This window comes from Papaver somniferum, chromosome 6 (assembly GCF_003573695.1).
Source record: "Papaver somniferum cultivar HN1 chromosome 6, ASM357369v1, whole genome shotgun sequence".
In the NCBI taxonomy this organism is placed as follows: domain Eukaryota; kingdom Viridiplantae; phylum Streptophyta; class Magnoliopsida; order Ranunculales; family Papaveraceae; genus Papaver; species Papaver somniferum.
In genome coordinates, this window is record NC_039363.1 from 44,301,735 (window position 1) to 44,323,490 (window position 21,756).

General features: G+C 36.6%; 1 protein-coding gene across 1 annotated transcript; it reads left to right on the forward strand.

Moving 5' to 3' along the window:
* The first annotated feature begins 8,301 nt into the window (after positions 1 to 8,301).
* LOC113287427 (conserved oligomeric Golgi complex subunit 5-like) lies at positions 8,302 to 14,293 on the forward strand. Its single transcript, XM_026536188.1, has 3 exons — positions 8,302 to 9,540; positions 11,250 to 11,723; positions 12,952 to 14,293. Exons 1-3 carry the CDS (start codon positions 8,374 to 8,376, stop codon positions 13,900 to 13,902), a joined length of 2,592 nt encoding a protein of 863 aa, XP_026391973.1. The 5' UTR covers positions 8,302 to 8,373; the 3' UTR covers positions 13,903 to 14,293.
* Positions 14,294 to 21,756: the final 7,463 nt, after the last annotated feature.

The following is a 21,756-nucleotide window of genomic DNA, read 5'->3' on the forward strand; positions in this document are numbered from 1 at the left end:
TTCATTGTATGCCACTGACTATCCAATGATGCACCATCAGTGTGCATCATTAACTAGGTCGTTCATTTACTTCCTTCACCCGCTATGTTCAACGTCCTTGTTGAACGCAACCATGTAGTAAGCCTGCTAGCTTGTTCCAGGTTTTGTTGTATAAATCAACAACACTCGGTCAGGACCTCCTAACCTTGGCTTCGTATGCTTCCGAAATTAAACAACTTTTCTGGCTTTTGCAAACATCATTCCACTGTTATGATTTCTCATCAAAGCCACTTAGCTTAAGTGCCTTTCCATTGATCGTATTGATTTGATACTTTATTGTTGCGTCGCAACCGCTTTCAACTACATTGCAAATCATATATCAACATCCAAGTGCAAATTGAATTCCTCTTACCAATTCCCTGAATTAGGATTGAATTTCACTTGAATCATTTTTGCCTAAGTGTACACAAGTAATGATTCCTCCCAACTGATGTCACTGATCCTTGTTATAGTCTCTTTCCCTCCAACTTCGACTTTTGTTGTGTTTGTACCGTCAATAAATTTGACGGGAAGCCCGCTAGTCAAAGCCCGTTATGCCTGTCAATCAGTCAAGCCAGTCTGCCAGCAGGTCATGCCATCCAAAGCTCAGTCAACATCATGCATGCAGGGAAATTTAATATGATTTATGGAAGGAGGCATGCAGGGAAATTTAATATATGTTACGGTATGGAGGCATGCAAGGAAACTAAATAGAGTTTATGGCCAGGAGGCATGCAGGGGAACTTAATGCAATTTATGTTTACCTCGTAATGAGGGTGAGACTCTAATTGGGAATTGTATAAATAAAGGGAATTGTAATCCTAGAGAGGAGGAGAAATAGGGAGGAGGCTAGCTAATACATAAAAATTCCATTGTAATTCATAAATCAATAAAACATCACTACCCAAGGGGATTCATCTGTGGATGTAGGCACAATTTTCCGAACCACGTTAATTCTGTGTTTCTTCAATTGTTCTTCAATTCATTTCCTAACCCTAACTACACCTCAAATTATCGATTCAATCGTGTTTCGTGCCCAAAAGTAATTTTGGGTACAAACATTGGCGCCGACTAAGAGGATTCGAGTGAAAGAATCGTGTTCTTTCCATCGAGAAAGTGTGGTACAAAACAACAATATCATGCACGAGATTCTGTTCAAAAATCAGCAGCAAAAAAAAGGGGTTGAAGAAACCGTTATGAGGTTGAAGAAACCGTTGCGAGGCTGAAGAAACCATTACGAAGGATGAAGAAACCGTTGCGAGGATGAAGAAATTGTTGCGAAACACATAAAGAAACTGTTGCGAAACAGTTGAAAAAACTGTGACCAAAACAGCAGCATAAACAATATCTTAAACCAAAAGAAATAGGTGTTGCATACGTGACAAAAACACCTTCTCCCAAGCTAAGCATCTCCAAGCCGAGCCTAGCTGTTCGAGCCGCTCCGAGATGAGCCAAGATGTACGAGTCAAGCCGCCGCGTCGAGCCAAACCGTTCCAAGCTGAGCCGTTCGGGCCGTCAAGGAAAATAAGCCGAGCCGTGAGCCAAGCCAAACTAGCTTCAATGTTTCAGCCCCAAATACAGACACCTTCGGATTTTTCCTCCCCATTGTTTGGGCTTGGGCTTGATCTTCAATTTTGTTTCTTTGATAACTTCTTCGTTTTAAGTCCGAATTGAGTGATTTTTGGCTCGTTGTAATCGTCTTTAAATTCCCTACAACATGGAAGGAAAATTTACTCTGTTCAAGAAACTTTTATGTGCACTTGGAGCAGCATTATTATCGAGTTCGAGGTTCGTGGATGGCGATATGATCGAGTTCAAGACGAGGATTGCTTAGACCCTTCAATGTTTAGACTTGCATCACATCGCAAGCACCTAAAGCCTCACCTTGCATGTGAGCACACACGTATTGATCTTATCGCAAGCATAAAATCTCGTCTTGCACGCGAGAATGAAAGACTTGCAACTTGGCAAGCATAAAGTCTCGTCTCAACCACGAGCCCAATGCCCGATATTGGTCCAAAGACTCGTACCCAACACAAGAAATACAACCAGCCTGCCCTAGCAGCGAGCGCTACAGCCTTGTTATGTTGCGAGCAAAAAGCCTTGCCCTAGACGCAACCACACTACATTCGGCTCAAGTCTCGACTAGCTCTCGAGCATCATAAGTCCACCACGTGGAAAAAAGTCTCGTCTAGCACGTGAGCAAATTTTTTGCAGGTAATTATAATTGGGGGCGTCTTTGTAATATTTCTACAAATGCTTGGGGGCGAGTTATGTCATCAACGGTCAACACATAAGGAAAAATAAAAATTCTTAACCACCAATAACTTGAAGGTTAAGAGGGGCGATGTTTGTACCGTCAATAAATTTGACGGGAAGCCCGCCAGTCAAAGCCCGTTATGCCTGTCAATCAGTCAAGCCAGTCTGCCAGCAGGTCATGCCGTCCAAAGCTCAGTCAACATCATGCGTGTAGGGAAATTTAATATGATTTATGGCAGGAGGCATGCAGGAAAATTTAATATAATTTATAGTATGGAGGCATGCAAGGAAACTAAATACAGTTTATGGTCAGGAGGCATGCAGGGAACTTAATACAATTTATTTTTACCTCATAATGAGGGTAAGAATCTAATTGGGAATTGTATAAATAAAGGGAATTGTAATCCTAAAGAGAAGGGGAAAGAGGGAGGAGGCTAGATAATACATAAAAATTCCATTGTAATTCATAATAAAACATCACTCCCCAAGGGGATTCATCCGTGGATGTAGGCACAATTTGCCGAACCACGTTAATTCTCTGTTTCTTCTATTGTTGTTCAATTCATTTCCTAACCCTAACTACACCTCAAATTATCGATTCAATCGTGTTTCGTGCCCAAAAGTAATTTTGGGTACAAACATGCTGCGTTATAGAAACCAACAAGACTTATGCAAGACTCGTCCTTACTCTTCAATCACATTGCGCCATCAAAAGTTTGTTGTATTTTCTCTCTAGAATCAACAACCATACTTTTGCCAAATCATGCCAAGCTTTAAGGTATGCATGTTATGATTTCATACCACTCTGGTATGTGCCACAACCCATATCCTTTGTTGCACTCAGTAACACAACATGACTTACATTATATTTAACTTCCAAATCATATTGCAAACTTTACCCTCTTGGACATGCATCATTTACGTGCCAAAGAACCAACACCTTGTTTTTCTTTGCTTACATTATCGCAACATTGTGATTTAAATGCATAAATTTTGTACATTCATGACTTAGGACACCTGGGACATCCCATTTCACTCGAATGTGTCTTCTTCACGCGCCTTCAATACTAGCATGCCTCACTTGCTCTTTTAAACCGTTTCCCTTTAATGTGTCGGAAAACATCATCTTCTTCCAATGAATGATTCAATCTTAATTCAATTATCTTGATGGTCTTACTTCTACATTCTAGCTGCGTTAATCCATGTTGTTGTTGTCAATATGTTTTTGCATTTCAACGTAACTCTGAACAACAAACTCATTCACGCCACCAACTTTATTTGCTTCTTTCACTTCCAATGTCTTCTACTTCATATTTTATCTCAATATGATATGTAACATCTTCCCACGTGACTAGCTTTACTTTCAATGAAAGAGACATGGGATTTCATCTAAAATACCCATATTTACTAGTACCTTACATAGAGAGACATTTCTTACATCAAGGTCCATATGGCCCAAAACTGAAAGTATCCTCAAACAAGAAAATACGTGCACCTACTGATCGTAAACTTGTAAGACCCCCATAAGTCTTGCAATACTAACTTCACCTTTGCAATTAAGCAACAAACAAGAACATGAGACAATACCTACTGTCTCCAATGTTGCAGTTGATTTCTCCGCATTCATTCTTATAACTACCAACGTTCTTATGCTCCTCCCATAATGAAGCACAATATAATAGAAACTTAGTTTAATACTTCTTCAAACTGAGGCATTCATGTTGCTTTAGCTTTTATGAAGATTTCTACAAGAATGACCTCATGACATTCTTATGCGTCACCTATACTTTGTCCTTCCTTTTTAATGCATCAACAATTCGCCTAACTTTCAATTTTAGACGCATCATGCATGTTGGCCGTGCTCAAATCCCATTTGGTGCATGCTAATGTTGCGTATTTGTCCTAAATTTTGGCATAATATTGTGCATCTTTGAGAAATTGGGTTGGACTAACTTGGTGATTTTGAGAATCACCATAATGCTCAGTAATTCATATTACTCAATGACTATTGCAGAAAAAATACCTTCCTTGGACCAAACAAGGCCAATAATCCTTGAAAATGAGACACTCATTGCATATGTTCCTTGAAGCAAGAATATATACTTAGACATCACATTCTTTTTCAAACTGAAAACTCATTTTATTATCCATGCAAATTTGGATTTTCTTGTATTTCCCTTCTCCAAAATCAACTTAGTAGCAATAATTTTTGTTTTGCAGTCGACAAGAACGGCTGTTGTGGTTATGGTCGAATAAAGGCATGTAAACACCCTTGTCCTAACATATTGATCACACTCTTATAAAAATCACACCCCTAGTGCACATCTAGCATCAATGAAGAACACTTTGCAAACGTAAGATCATGGTGTATTTTTTTTTCCTTAAATTGCGTTCTTTCTTCAGCCTTTCTGTAAGCTTTACGCTAGATGATAATTGACCATTTAATTCTTCTTTCATGGCATCAAATTTCACGAAAATGATGGTTCACATTCAGGCTTTGCATTACCACCATGGTATAAGCATTCGAGACAAAATTTTAATCTTCCATCAAACTGGAATTATAAGGCACCCTCTTACCTATCTCGCATAGGAGGTTCTCCATCTTCCTTGCCACCACATAGGCCAATAACATCTTCGAGTTCACGAATTTAAGCAAGATTCCGGCAACTGGTATTACAAGTTGTAATGTACTCGGTACTGGTAACACTACGAAGATCATTATTCTTATGCTTAATCTTCGCATACTTGTGAGAAACATAAATGTAAACATCTGAATTTACCTTTGAAGTCAGCATACTCCTTAATTATGTCATGCAACCAACTGAATACCTTATCTTCAATGGTTTTAGCGTGTTCATTTAACACTTTGGGCTGGAATTTTGAGGTTGCAATCATGAACTTTGTTAGCCTGTTGCTACCTCAAGCTTCAAAGTTCATTTCAATTAATATTCTCACACAAGACCAAATTTTATTCTAATCTGAATACGAATGAAACTCAAACAATTCATTGATGAATTCGGCAAAAAAATGACACCAACATGAGAAAAAGAGAGAACAATCACGAACTATTCGCCAAACACAGCTCTGATACCAGCTGTCATACGCCCAATTTGCGACTTTCATTTTTCTTAGGACATGACCGGCAATACACTATGGTTCAGTGAATCAACTTCATCCACAAGTACTCAGCCTTGCACACTTGCATTAAAGTATGCAATACCTTCAATCTTAAGGCATTTCTAAATGAAAGTCGTTATTCTTTTCTCTCCACCTCTCAATGAATCCGACCACATTAGAGGTTTACCATGCATCAATCCAAGTGACATTACTCATAAAATCAGCAACATAAGGAACACAAAAAACAACGCAACATTCTATTTTATTGCATTAAAGAAAGATAAATAAAACCCACCCATACCCGGACTACAATTTCCTTACCAATGAGGACTTAACTCTCTCTAGACTTATCCTTTGCTATTCTAACATATCCCACTGATTTATAATGTCTCTCACACTATTTATACAATAGTTACATGACAAAAATCTTGCATAATCGAATGCACGAGCCTTGGACATCCAAGTGTTCAAGAAGTAGTTTTCATAACCAATTAGAGTGGTGCGTAACTGACCAGCATTATCTGATTCGTTTAAGAGATGCCATACCTATACAAAGTAGTTGAGGAAGTTCCATTGCAGCTATAAATTACTTTTTATCTTTCCCAACTCGTCCCGTCCTTAAGCCATATGTAAAGCCTTCAAATATGGATAACCGCTTCGTAACCACCACTTTAGAGCCATTCTTGGACAACCTTCTGCCAGACTTGTCTTGTCCATGACCTTCACTCAAATTGACGCTTAACATTGGGTAAAGTCATGTTAAACTTGTTCGTCATTGTTGTATTTCAATGCTCCATATGTCATTCTCTTTACTTAGCTGAATAACATACTATAATGACACGTTTGGCATGCGTCATTGTTCTTGCTGCACTGTCCAGGATCTGGTCATGCCTTTCCTTGGACCAGTACATAGGCCTAACTCTTGGACGATTTCATGTTCTTGCATCATCCTTAGAGCTGCACTTGGGTCGGGCGGGTCGGGTTTTAGCTAATACCAACTACCAACCCAACTATAACGAGTTTTTATTTTCATAACCAACACCGCACCCACAAACATCGGGCGGGTTTTTGACCCGCCCGCTACGGGTCGGTCGAGTTCGGGTTTAAACCCACTTCAGATTGTGGTTCAATATTTTCTGCAAGTTTTTCACCTCTAGTGTTTATATCTGTACCTGCTTTATATTCAATAATCATTCACACACACCCATGTTTTAAAGTTTAAACTACTTCTTACTTAAGTTCTTAATTACTTAAAAAATCAAACCATAAACAAAGCCATCATCGTTAAGCTAAAAGTACACTAGTACTTCCAATAAAAACAAGTTTAAACAGTACTACTGTTTCAAAGTTAAGATTAAAAACTTAAACAATAAAATTTTGCAAATCAACAATAAGTGACTCATGTCTCTTCTATCATCTTCAAGTCTCTTCTCCTAGCAATTAGTTTTATCAATGGTGTATATTTAAAGGTTTTTCGGGCGGGTTCAGGCGGGTTTTAGCTAATACCAACTACCAACCCAACTATAGCGGGTTTTTATTTTCATAATCCCACATCCACAATAGGCGGGTTCGGATTAAAAACCCACATATTTAGCGGGCATGGGTAGGTTCAGATAAGTTGGGCGGGTCTTGTGCAGCTCTTAAGTAAAGTGTTCTCGAACATATATCAATACGGCATCGTACTCCGAGTTTTTCATTTGGTCATATTTTGTCTTTAGTTATACAACTTCATCTTTGGCCCATGTGCTTCATTGCTGCGCCACCAACTATCCAATGTTGCACTCCCATACTAGGCCTGTCATAGATGAGCTGCTAGATTGGCCAAAAAATGTTGCAATTCAAAAAAAAAAGTGGTCTAAAAATTAACACTAGTGCTGGCTAGTTCTTTCTTCTAACATGTGCTCGCAGTTCAACTAGCAACGAAATTGAAACGGTGAATGATTCATCGCTCAAAAAGTGAAAATTACGCCGAGCGCTAGAGGAATATTCTAAGGGATCCGCAAAGAAACGCTGAACCATACGACGACAACATTTTCACCTTGTATAAATTTTGCGCTGTCACTTCAATTCTCTTCTCTCCTATATAAAAATGGTGTTGTCAGCCTCTCACTTTTCTTTCTCTTATAAAAAAATGCTATGTAAAACTAAATTAATTGATGCATGTCATGTCCTCTGATGAGAGGAAAAAAATTTGTTGGATGGAGAGAAATGATGAAACGTGTAGGGGTGGGGTGGATTGCAGAATTTTATGTTTTTTTTTCTTATAATTTTGTACCATCTGTGCAATAATATCTCGACACGTTTTTATGTTTTTTGGGGTAAATTTTTGAGCGCTTGTTCGGTTCAGCGTCGGGCGCTTTTCTATTGAGCGACTATATGTTCGATTAGTCATCCCGTAAGATTTAGGAGGTTGCCCTAGTTGACGTGGATTGCTAATCTAGCTCCTAATTCCTATGGTATGCTAATCTAGCAGCTAGATTAGCAGTCCACGTCATCTGGAACCACTGTCCAGCGTTTAAAATTTCAGCCGTCAGATCAATTTTTGTGATCCGTGTGATTTTTGTGAGTGTTGAACTATTCAGCGTTGGGACCACTTTTTGAGCGCTGAACCATTCAGCGCTTTAAATTTCAGCCATCATATTAAATTTTATGATTTTTGTGATCCGTGTGATTTTTGTGAGCACTGAACCATTCATCGTTGGGACTAATTTTTGAACGCTGAATCTTTCAGCGTTTCAATCTTGCTGCTAGTTGAACTGGGAGCACTTGTTAGGAGAGAGAAGTAGACATAAGTAGTGTTAACTTTTTTCTTGATTTGCAACACTTTTTGGCCAATCTATCAACTCAAACTAGCCCATAGAGGTTAGCCTCAGCCTTAAAAAAACATTAGAGAGTCGAAACATTATGTTGTGTAACGTTTAGTTTCTAACTTCTATTAATAATGAAACAGATGCCCCGATCGAAGAAAAAAGAGAAACAATGGCTTCCCCAGTAATACAACAAAGAACATCAGTTCCATCATCTGCCCCATTACATAGACTATCAACATTTAAAGATAGATCATCCCAATCACCGTTATCATCAACAACACCAAACATTTCATCTTCTTCTGCAACTTTTTCTTCGTCTACACCATTTACATCAAATTCCACTACCACTACTGTTACATCTTCTCCTCTTGATTCATTCTCTACAGATCCTGTTTTTTCTGTTTTTCTATCACAAGATTTTGATTCTGCTCGTTTCTCATCACAAGCCCTAAGTTCAGGTTCAGCAGCTGCTCGTGCTGAGAAATTAGAAGAAGGGATTCGTCTTCTTGAGAAACAACTAAGATCTGAAGTTCTATCTCGTCATCATGATCTTCTTTCTCAATTATCATCACTTAAAGATGCTGAATCTGCTCTTTCCGTTGTTCGGTCTGGTATTTCTACTCTTCAATCTTCTGTTCGACGAATTCGTCAAGAAATTGCAGATCCTCATCGTCAGATTAAGGTTAAAACTATTCAACTCTCTAATATTCATCAAACCGCTGAATTTCTACAATTTACAGTTAGAGTACTTAGATTATCAAAGAAATTAAGAGATTTGATGGCAAATTCCAGTTCCGAACCAGAGAAATTAGATCTCTCTAAAGCTGCACAGTTTCATCATGAGTTTCATAGTTTATGCGAAGAGAATTCACTTTCTGGAATTACAGTTATCGATGAAGAATTGGTCTGGCTTTCTGAGATTGGAAATAAGGTTAGATCAGAGGGAATGAAGATCTTAGAAAGAGGAATGGAAGGATTGAATCAAGCTGAGGTTGGTAGTGGTTTACAAGTTTTCTATAATTTAGGCGAACTGAGAACAACTACAGATTCATTGATTAATAAGTATAAGAATCAAGGTGTGAAGAGTATAAGTGCGGCCCTAGATATGAAAGCTATATCAGCCTCAGGAGGTAATTTTGGTCCTGGAGGGATTCAGAGAAGTGGTACTCCTCAGATTGGTGGTGGAGGTAAAGCTAAAGAAGCACTTTGGAAGAGAATGAGCACTTGTATGGATCAAATTCATTCTATTGTTGTTGCAGTTTGGCATTTGCAGAGAGTTCTGTCTAAGAAAAGAGATCCATTTACTCATGTTTTGCTCCTTGATGAGGTTATGCAGGTGAGTCTTTTCCTTTCTCAAAGTGTTGAGTTGCATAGGCATAATAATTTGTTTTTTTTTGTTTTGGTAAAATTATGAAGCTCAGTATTACATTCGTTCTGGGTAATTTGTTGATTGAATTGCTCCTGGAAGTTATATTTGGCATAGTTGGTCTGATAACTGATTCTTAGTGAATCCCACAGCTGCCAAAATACAACCTATTTGATTACCCTAGTATTTTTTGGTTGTGTTGGATGTAGTCTATATGAAACCAATTTTGTTTGAAACCTAAGATGAAATTGCTTATTTGTAGAAGAACCGTCTCCACGTTATGACTTTCGAGAGAGAGAGAGAGAGAGAGAGAGATGTTACAGTGTAAAACCATAAAAAGGTCGTTAATGTATGTTTTAATTACCAAATGCTCCAATTGAACCTTCATTGATACCTATTGAATAATTGAAGTAACTATTGTTCTTGTTGATGGAAGTATCATTGTTCGAATTATGACACTGGGTTGAGGTGTAGCAAAATTATGGAAGTAGGATCAGACAGTTGCACACGTTGTGGCATTAGGTTCATAATATACTATAAATTTAGGTACATTACATCTGGTATCTATATCTGCTGTTTCTTTGTGCTTTGATGCTTGAATGGAGAATGTCTTTTTCTTAAACTTTTGATGGATATTTGTAATGTTTTTCATTATGCTTCTTTTTTCTTCAATAAGTTGTACCACCTCATCAGAAAAGCAATCGCAAGTTGTAACATCATCAATATTTGCATAGTGAAACAAGAAAATTCTGTTTTGAAACTTGTACAAATAGACCGGAGGCAGGTTGCTTTTCAGCTATTGTTATACAGTTTATGTGTCTTGTGTCAGCTTATCTGACGAACATGATCTGGAATATTTTATACAGTAAGAAGTGTACAGACATGTCAAAGTACAAATGATTTTGAGCATCTGAGACTGACATATGCATTTGTGTTTGGTTCTTTATTTACATCTTCTTCTTAATGCGAAAGCCCTTTCTTTTCTTTCCTTTCATAAGTCTATTTCTTAAATTAATTTTTATGATCTTCTTTCTCCCACCATCTCGTAAGGAGTCTAGAACATGATAAGAACTTGATCTATTGTTTGTGCTGTGCTTTTCGAGCTCTTTTCAGTCAATAGAATAGTGCAATCACAGTGTGGGACTCATGTGTAACTTGAAATTTAAAATTGCCATCACCCTAGAAATTCTGAGTCTCGAGGTACTCATTTTTCGGCTTCGAAGACCAAGCCATCCCAATTAAACAACTAAGATGTCTCAATTAAGACTATCAAGATGTGCTAACTAGGAATTTTCAATTGGGCTGTGTAACATAAACCAAGAGAAGAAAAATCAAATTCATAAGTTGTTCCAGTCACCATTTATGAACGGAGATATCTTTGCCAACTTGCAAGAGATTACCTCAATTAAAGAAAATCTAGAATGAGAATATCCTGTCCTGATTTGATAAATATCCGCCTACCTTTAAAAAGCCTCCTGTTTTTGTATTATGAGACCAATCATACCTTTCAACTATTTAAGATCTGTTTCTTAATCGAGTGGCTGCATTTTCCTGAGCTTTGGGTTCACCAAAGCTACATAGACCATTTTAAAGTCGTGAAGTATACAATTGCGACCTCAGTTACGCCTTCTAGACATTAGTGTGTTTTATTTTGCTAAATTGAACTGAATTTTGTTCAGGAGGGTGATCCAATTCTCACAGATCGAGTTTGGGAGGCACTTGTAAAGTCTTTTGCAAACCAAATGAAGGCTGCTTTTACTGCGTCAAGCTTTGTCAAAGAGATATTTACTGCTGGATACCCAAAACTCTATACAATGTTAGAAAATCTTCTTGAAAGAATTTCACGCGACACAGATGTCAAAGGTGTTCTACCGGCTATTAGTTCAGAAGGAAAAGATCAAATGGTTTCTGCCATTGACTTATTTCAGACGAATTTCTTGGCTCTCTGCTTGAGTCGTCTCTCAGATCAAGTTAATAGTATATTTCCTGTTTCCAATAGGGGAAGTGTTCCCTCTAAAGATCAAATTTCAAAAATTGCACTAAGAATTCAGGAGGAGATTGAAGCTGTTAAACTAGATGGGCGCCTGACTCTACTTGTCTTGCGCGAAATTGGCAAGGTCCTGCGTCTGCTAGCACAAAGAGCTGAATACCAGGTACTGCAACCTAATGACAGATATTATTACTTGCTTTTGTTGTTTATCTTAGTGAAAGTGCTCCAACTGTTTATAAAGTCATTAAATTTAGGAAATGAGACAAATCAACAACAACACAAGGGTAATGCAAACTATAACAGCATAAAGAATGCAATGCCAAGATTGGTACATATTCCTCAAAACCTGTCTTACGCAAGGTTACATTTGGTAGTACCTGTCTTCAAAAGGAAGATACCGGAACATCCTTGACTATGGTCAGTTGCTTAGGAGCAGCACATGCTCTTTCACGACACTTATAATATCCTCTTCTAGATAGTGTTTGTTGAAGTTTTAATAGATAACATCCTAATAAACAAAATGCTTCCATGCTCTCTACGGTAGGTAAGACTTTCATAGTGCGTTTTTTTTTCTTCCTATTCTAATAAGTTGTCATATCATGCCCACTTTTGCTAATCACTACATCTTTCGTATTTGTCGTAGAACTGGTATCTAATAAAACTAATCTCCTCATTTAGCGTGACATGTGATGCTTGAGATACTGCATGATTTAAACATTAACCACCGCATCTTACTTTGTGAGGGTTGGCATATTCGTACACTAAATTTTTGCAGGCAACAGAAAGAACAGTTTAAGTTAGCAATCACAACCTTTTTAGTTTACCCGGTAGCACACCAGATCTCTCTCTTTAGTGCACCAGAATGTTTCAAACTTTTTCCAGTGATTATTGTCCAAGTTTTCAGTAAAATTTATCAAATTTGTATGATGCCCGGTGCATGATTGCATGATCTACCAGAGGTTATTAGAAGGCATTGGTTTAGCCTCGTAAATGTTCATTTGTTAATTATATTTGATAGTTTCATTTTCTTAATGAAAAATATCCACTTATCTAGGCTAATTGTGATCTCCTTAAATTCAATATATTCAAGGTACGAGTTCTGTAGTTGTTGCCTAGTTTAAGTTCTCATGATTGTATAATGTTAATCAACACTTTCTGTATGTTGCATTGTCATAACTTATCTTTGGTTGCTAGAGCAACACACAGTAAGACGGATTCAAACTAATCTCGTGCTAGACCTTCACCTAGCATCAAAAGGTGGTATACTTTAGTTACTTTAATGCTAAATCATAGGAGATTTACATTGTTATTAGCCAACATCTTTCAGGTCTGATCCTTCTAATATTTGATCTTTTCTGTATATGCGCTAAAAACTGTTCTTGTAATGACAGATATCAACTGGTCCTGAGGCTCGTCAAGTAACAGGGCCGGCAACTTCCGCCCAACTCAGAAACTTCACTATCTGTCAACATCTACAGGAAATTCATATGCGCATATCATCAACAATGTTGACCCTACCATCTATTGCATCAGAGGTTTTATCTGACTCTTTAGGTGCCATATACGGGGTTGCATGTGATTCAGTGACGTCCTTATTCCAAGCAATGCTCGATCGTCTTGAGGCATGCATCTTACAAATTCATGACCAAAACTTTGGTGTCCATGGCATGGATGCTGTTATGGACAATAGTGCATCCCCATACATGGAAGAACTACAGAGAAATGTTCTTCACTTCCGCAGTGAATTCCTGGTCAGATTATTATCTCCATCATCTTCAACAAATTCTCTTTCTTCAAACACAGAGACTATATGCACTAGGCTCGTTAGGACAATGGCCTCAAGGGTTTTAATATTCTTCATCAGACATGCTGCTTTAGTAAGACCCCTATCAGAGTCTGGTAAACTGAGAATGGCAAGGGACATGGCTGAATTAGAGTTAGCCGTAGGGCAAAATCTGTTTCCGGTAGAACAACTTGGTGTCCCATATCGTGCCCTTCGTGCATTTCGCCCTGTGATTTTCTTGGAGACATCTCAATTGGGTGCTTCCCCACTCCTTCAAGATTTGCCACCAAGTGTTGTACTTCATCACCTTTACTCCCGAGGACCAGATGAGTTGCAATCACCGCTTCAGAGGAACAAACTCACACCTCTGCAGTACTCATTATGGATGGATTCTCAGGGTGAAGATCAGATCTGGAAAGGCATCAAAGCAACTCTTGATGATTATGCTGCAAATATTAGGGTTAGAGGAGACAAGGAATTCAGCCATGTTTATCCTCTTATGCTTCGAGTTGGATCGTTATTAACCGAAAATGCTTCCTTCTTACAAAAACCTCGATGAGCAAAACAAATGTCATTCATCCATGAGTTTTTTTTCTTTGAAGTATCCGTTACTTCACTGTCCTAACAATTTTGCACTAGAAAGATACTGGTGCATTATCGAAAACTTCATTAGAAAAAATGGACCAACTACCTTTGGCCAATTTTCCATTGCGCGCCTGAAAGAGGTATGTGTTTCCAATGTATTTTGCCCGTCCTACTTCTATATATATTAATTTCTTCATTTTATTAAATCAATCTAGGTTCATATTTCAGTTTTTGTATCGTATGCAATGGAGGATTTTACCTGCGTGATTGTGTTGCTCTTTTGATTTCTCATGTGTTTCATGTCACTTTTACAGCATTTCTTGTTCAAATGTAGTTCTTTCCTATATAAAAGATACTTATTTCCATAGCAACCTAGAAATACACTACACTGTGAAAATTGAAGCATCCCCGTCTGTTTGCTTATTGTTTATCAAGGATTACGACTTATTTTGAAACTTCTTTTTTTTTGCTCGGTAAAAAGAACTTTTATTTTGAAACTTCTCAAAAGGTTGTTCTCTGGCTTGCTCCCATAGTCCCATGTAAAGTTTCAAGTCAATATCATTTGTGGTTAGTTCAACGTCTCAAGTGGTTTGTGTCTGACTTCAGTTATTCTCTAGTGTTACAAAATCCTATCTTCTACTTCCTCATTGAATTCTTGTCAGAGTACAAGGGTTAGTTTAAAAAAAATATAGAAAGAAAACGGCCAAAGGTTCCATAGTTATTTGTTTTTGGTGGCAAAATTACATCAAGCATTCAAGCTTACAAGAGATAGTTAAACGTAAATTCGGAGGGTTTTTAGAGATTTTTAGGTGATTTTTGAAATTTTCCGGAAATCTACAAATTTCAAGCGATTCTATGAGAATGTTTTAGAGAGTCTATGTGATCAATAAAAACTAAAATAAGGGATTTTTAGGGATTCTTCGAGATTTATGGAGACTATAAATATGATCATAGTGGGCTTATTTTAATTGGGCCAACCGACCGGAGTGGAGGAAGTCTCTTTTATAGCCATTCTTTTTTTTTTTTATAAAATGGATCCTAATGCAAATGTTGATAAAAAAAGATTGGGAAATTTTGTCGCATTTTCATTGGACTTTCTTTTGTATTTTATGTATCCTATTTTTCAAAGGGTATAATTGGAAAGCAAACTTGAATATAACATATTTACAAATTCGTGTCTTGAACTTTACAAATTTTATCTCGCTGGAAAGATTTTAAAGAAATCTACGTAACGAGTACAAACAACAATATTAAATTTAAAGGTTTTACGAAAAATTCGGAGGTGTTTCTGCTTTTGGACACAATTTTCGAAAATTAAATGCTGGGCATTATGCAAACCACCACAAAGGATGCATAACACATTATGCAACTATATTTTGGTTTATGCATCGACTAATTTTCCGTTTCAGGAAAAGTGATACTTTCACCTTTTCAATTTTCCTCAGTTTTTAGGAAAAATGATACTTTCCCTTTTTTAATTTGACTTATTTTTAGGCAAAAAAAAAACTGTAAAATATCACTTTTCCTGAAACGGAAGTAGTATATGCCTTTCTGGCGAGAATGATTATTTGTTTTGTTTTTCTTCGGTCGGCCCTCCCCACAGTGGTTGCGGTCTAGTTATATTTCTAAAGGTAAAAACCAGTTATTGATAGATGGAGCAATCCAAGAAATCACAGATGAATTGTTGAAGCCCGTGTTAGACTATCATCCTAGACGTACAACTCAGTTTGAAACTTTGAATGATTACATTAATCGTGTACGTACAACCCAGTTTGAATCATTCCATGCAGTAACCAAATTCTAAGAGCTGCAAATAAATAATACTCTCTCAATCCCAGTTTACTTGCCAAATTAGAATTAATTTTTTAGCAAAAGTATTACCAATTTTTTTTTTATATTTTCCACTAATATTTTCTAATTATCAAGAAAGAAATAAAAACAGGGATGTGAATATTGGTATATTAAGCAAGTAATTTGGAAGATTGATGGTGTTTGTAAAAGTAATTTGAATTTATTTCAAGTTTTTGTAATATCATATTTTGACAAGTAAACTAGGACGAAGCTAGTGGAATGATTTGTTCGTTCCTCTTCACGTGGCCTATTCTGTTGGGACCACCGAAAATATTACAACACATGCATGTGCATATAAAATTACCCAAATCACATAATCACCGAAAAAGTTAGAAAAGATTTACATGATATGTAGCAGTTCGGATTCCTTATAAATCTGCGCAATCTAGATTCCTTAAGAAAAATCATCTCTTTTTCTAATAGCTCGTCGTATATATAGTTAAGTCAATTATACGTAATTACAAATGACTGGTATGTTAATGTACATACAAATGATTTATTTGAGGATACATAACGCAACTTGATAGTCATTAGTTTAAAAGTTCGATACAAGACAGGTAAAAAATGCACTTGCAAAAATAAAATTAAGTCAACACTAGATTCAAAGTTTCCAAAAATATTACTTATTTTGGAGAGACTTTTACCATGCCTATTTTCGTATGAAACTCTCATCAAGTCTCTCAAAATTACAAATCCATGACTTTGAAGTCTTTCACCAATAACATGAGCATTTAAAAGACTTTCTAGAAATCCCTAACCAATAACAAAAAGTTTTTAACAATTTCAGAAACTTAAATAAAGTCTTTATGCACTAACCAATAATCGGGTTGGTCGTGTTTGATGTGATTTATAAGAGGAGAAGACGAGAATAATAACTTTATACTCAAAGAGTACATCCCAAACTTTCCTATTTCATTGACAAACCTTCAACTGCATAAAAGAAACAGTAACTAGATAAATACCAAACAAGGAAAACAGTCATTTTGAGAACAAGCTAGCTTAGATCGAGATTGATTACCTAGACGAGGTTCAATCAATTCTTATGGGTGTGATCAACCTCCGAGATAAATAAATAATCCTTACCTTGCAGAGCCTCGACACTTTGTTGAGTTTGTTACCTTGTTTAGCCTCGTTACGTTACAGAGTTTCCTTACGAAGCTTAATTACCTTGTGGAACCTCATTACCTTGTTGAGCATCACTACCATACTGAGCTGTATCACCATGTTGAGTCTCATGTGGATGGTGAACCTATCATAATTATATATTCCACCGTTATATTTCTTTGAAATTCATACAGAATGTCCTTCATATTGTTATAATTGCTTGGTGAAAATTTCGCAATGATCAGACTAGTATACATGATGTATTTGATAGGTATAACAGAGTTATACATATGTGCTTGCGGGGTAAATTATTGAATTGACCTAGTATGTGATTGAAGTTTGAATTGAGTTGTGTGTATACCTTTGGAATTTACTACGTGTTGAATTTCAAGATGATCTAAATGATCTTGTATGTGTTGGAGTATTTTTGAGATATAAATCCTTATTTGGCGGTTCGTTATACTTGGATACTAATTATTTTTTATCCACTTGCTAAGAGGTCAGGTCTGAAAAGCTGTCATACTTGCGATAACCGGTGAGCATTAGACGTGTATGTGGATATGGGTATGTTGAAGTTTATATGTTGAGATCAAGTATCATAATAGCTATTGCGCTTATGAGTACATGTATGGCCACAATAGCTATCAAGCTTGTGAGCGTGCACCAGATAAGGGGTTGTCATTGAGTTTTCCGAGTTCAGGGACATCACTATTCAAATAATGAGTGTCGCAGTGAGAAGTAGATGCAATTTCTTAATGTGTGTGTGTGTGTGTGATTCTGATTGGTGAACGACTCATCAAAAGCCTTGTATTATTTTATTTTGAAACTTAGATCCTGGGCTTTCTATTTTCATAGTTAAGATGTTTATTATTACTTGATACTTTTGTTGCTTATATGCATATCAGTGTATATGATGGATTAAGAGTGAACTTGTGGTTCAAGGCTCTGACCTTGTGTTGATTTTTCCCTTTCAGGTAGCAGAATAAGTAAGTGGAATTGTTAGATCATTGCTCGGTCGAACTCGCAACCGTTGCTATCTCAAGCTTGTTTGTCAAGTTTAGTTACCAAAACTATATGTCTTGATTTCTAGTCTACTTATAGCTAAGTCTCGGATTAGGATAGTAAGTGTAGTTGAACTCTAGACTCCACGATGTTCATCGATTGAAGACGAATAACTACTCAAGGAGCTTATGGAACTTCATCGACAAAAGGTATTTGGATACTTGAACTTATCTATCACTCAAAAGTCTATCTATTCTATCTCTTATTTTGAGACAAAAGTCGTATTGCTATACAGACTTCGATTATACAAATTTGCTATTTCGAGCCGAGATTATCTCGCTTATCTTTTTATCGAAATATGTGTTGGTAAGCTTTCACTTTGGCCAAGTTCATCTTTACTCGTGACGAAAGTCATGTTATTTATTTCAATAACTTGAAAATCGCTTTGATGAAAAATAGTTTGTAAATAATAACTATATAACATCCTCTAAGAAAGTTTCAATGATTGAAATGAGAGTTTATAACATGTAACCATCTTTGGATATAAACATAGTGTGTTCTCACATTTGTGTGAAAGTCCAAAACCGGGAACCCAAAGTATGCGTACCCGTACGCGTACTGGCGGTTGTTGGAAATCCGGGTGAATAGTTCACGTCAGTGAATTTATGCTGGAGTTTGAAACTGAAAAACAAACTCAATCCGGTTACTTAATTACGCAAACCCGTTTGCATACTTAAGTAGGTTACTTTCTAAAATCGGTTTGTTCATGAACTAAAACATTTATATAATAAGGAATGCAATCTTTGCAAACCGTGGCTATAATGTTCATGAACCAATTCGAGTGAATCAAAACCGATTTTGCTTCAGTTGTGTCTTGTATACTTCTATAAGATCTAAGAAATTGAACAACTCTGTAACTAGTTCATTTGAGTCATTTGAATTAGTTATAGTGAAGATGAATAAGGTTGATATGAAAGTGCTCGTATGGATAACCATTGGTTAACTATTGTTGAACCAACTAAGTGTACACGTTTAGGTACGGGTACTCAAACCTAAACGAAGTTACATTTCATTTGTGTATAACAAGCTAAGTTCGATCTAACGGTTGAAAGATATTAGACTGGATCTAATCAGGTTTTCATCTAACGGTGAATATTGAATGTTTTGTTACCAAGGTAACCTAGATTGCAAACCCCTGATTTGAAATCTATATAAAGGAGAACTCTAGCAATTGGGAAACCTAATCCCCACACCTCATGTGTGATACTAGTTGTATAAGCTAGAGTCAGTTCTCCTTTAACCTTAGGTTTTTCACAAAACCCTGTAGGTTAACGACTTGAAGACTTAATTGAGATTGTGAAGCCAGACCCAACTATTTTCTCTGTAGTTGTATGATCTGATCTTGTCATTTTTATCGTGTTTGAGTGCAATCGTAAGATTGGCTTGAGATTTATATCTCCGATAGGCAAGATAGAAATGTAGTCACAAGTCCCTTCGTCTCATCGTTTGTGATTCCACAATATCTTGTTTCATTAATCGATTAAGATTATTGCGAGGTGATTGATATTTCTAGGCTGTTCTTGGGGAATATAAGTCTGGTATATCAATTGGTTCCTGTTCACCTTGATTTATCAAAAGACGGAACAAAACTCGTAGGTATTTGTATGGGAGACAGATTTATCTATAACTATAGACTTTTCTGTGTGAGACCGATTTGTTTATCAAGTCTTTTATTTTGGGTCGTAGCAACTCTTAGTTGTGGGTGAGATCATCTAAGGGAATCAAGTGTGTAGTATCATGATGGGATCAGAGACGTAAGGAACGCACCTGTACCTTGAATCAGTGTGAGATTGATTAGGGTTCAACTACAGTCCAGACCGAAGTTAGTTTATAGTAGGCTAGTGTCTGTACCGGCTTAAATACAGTGTTGTGTTCAATGTGGACTAGGTCCCGGGGTTTTTCTGCATTTGCGGTTTCCTCGTTAACAAAACTTCTGGTGTTTGTGTTATTTCTTTTCCGCATTATATTTTGTTATATAATTGAAATATCACAGGTTGTGCGTTGAATCGATCAATTGGTAAATCCAACCTGTGGTTGTTGATTGAAATTGATTGATCCTTGAACATTGGTCTTTGGTAAGTTCAAGTTATCTCTCTTATATTAAATCGGGCTCGCAAATTATTATTTGTTTGATTGCGGATTGAATTGATAGATTGAGATATAACTCCTTGATATACTTTTCTTAAGATTGAGTCTGACTGTCTAATTGATTCTCTTGAAAGTATATTGGAGTTAGTCCATACAGATTGGTATGCAAAATATTGGGTGAGGTTGTTAGACCCCCACTTTTTCAATTGGTATCAGGGAAGGCAAACACGTTTAAAGACCTCATAAGTCTGTGTTTGTAGTGATGTGACTCTATGGACAGAAATTCTATCTCCATAAACGTACCACCAGTCTTCGATGACTCAAACTACTTGTGGTGGAAAATCGTTATGCGTGCTTTTCTTCAAGCTCGTGATTTTCAAACATGGGTACGTGTTGTTAATGGCTATGATCCTCCGGTCAATACAGAAGGCGATGTATCTGTACCTATGGATATTGGTATATATAGTCCAGAATAAATCCTTGCTACAAAACAAAATTCTGACGGCTTAAATGTTATCATACATGCCATTACCCCAGATCTTCAGCATCATGTGACTACTTGAACAAAGTCTAAAGAAGCTTGGGATATCTTGGAAACCGTATTTGAAGGAATACCTATGAAAAAGAAGCTAGGCTTAAAAACCTAAATTTTGATTGGGAAAACCTTCGTATGGCAGATAAGGATTCATTTGATGAGTTTAATAAAAAAGTGTCTGAAATTGTTAATGCATCTTTTGCATTGGTTAGGGCTATTCTTGAAAAGGACATTGTGATGAAGATTCTCAGATCTCTGCCATATAAATACGATTCTAAGAAGCATGCCATCATTGAAGGAAATAACCTGGATGTGCTTTCCAGAAATACTCTTGTGGAAAACTAAAGATTTTTGATCTTGAACTAAAACAAAGAGAATTAAGTCACATATCGTGCAAACTTGTTGCTAAACAAAATTGATTGATACAAAGTATGAGAATTGCTTTAATTCAACTGTCACTGTTTGTACAACAATTAAAGAAAATTTTTAGACGGAGGAAAAGAAAGTCTCAAATGAAATCCTCTTCGATCAATATAAAGGATAAAAAGGTTCAAAAACACTATGATAATAGAACTTGTTCCAAGTGCTATAAGAGTGTTCATGTTTTTTCTGATAATCCTGATAGGAAGGTGAGTGAGTTAACCAAAGCATGGATGGCTACTCTAGACTATTGTCCTGAGGAAGATGTCTGCGAAAGTTCTCTCAACTACTTTGCTGATATTCACACCTGTTCTTCTATCATTTCTGATGTTTCCATAATTAATGATCCTACTTCTCCAGAAAACATATATAAACTAGAGAATGACTTTTGGATTAAAAGGATTAAATGTTTGGAATGTCAACTGAATGAATTAAAACAAGAAATTTCTACTCTTCGCAATTGTGATTCTAAGAAGAAAAATCGAGTATCGTCGATAAACTCTTTTAATCAGCATATTACTCCTGAAAAGATGTCATATTCTTGTAATGAGGATGACATAGTAGAATATAAAGACACAACAAATTATTTTTTTTGTCTTGTATAAACAACAGGGTGAACCAGAAATCATGCTCTCAAAGGTTCTTAAAAAATCCTCTTCTAACTTTCCTCGTCAAAAGAAGAAAAGAAAATCTCCTAAGAAAGCCTTTCCAAAAGAGATTTTCTGAACCACTCATATTCTGCAAAAATCGATAAACAAGATATTCAAA

Excerpts from the sequence above, each read along its gene's own strand:
- LOC113287427 (XM_026536188.1), top strand. The coding sequence starts at position 8,374 with ATGGCTTCCCCAGTAATACAACAAAGAACATCAGTTCCATCATCTGCC. Across the intron at positions 9,541-11,249 it reads TCCTTGATGAGGTTATGCAG|GAGGGTGATCCAATTCTCAC; the intron begins GTGAGTCTTTTC and ends AATTTTGTTCAG. Across the intron at positions 11,724-12,951 it reads CACAAAGAGCTGAATACCAG|ATATCAACTGGTCCTGAGGC; the intron begins GTACTGCAACCT and ends TTGTAATGACAG.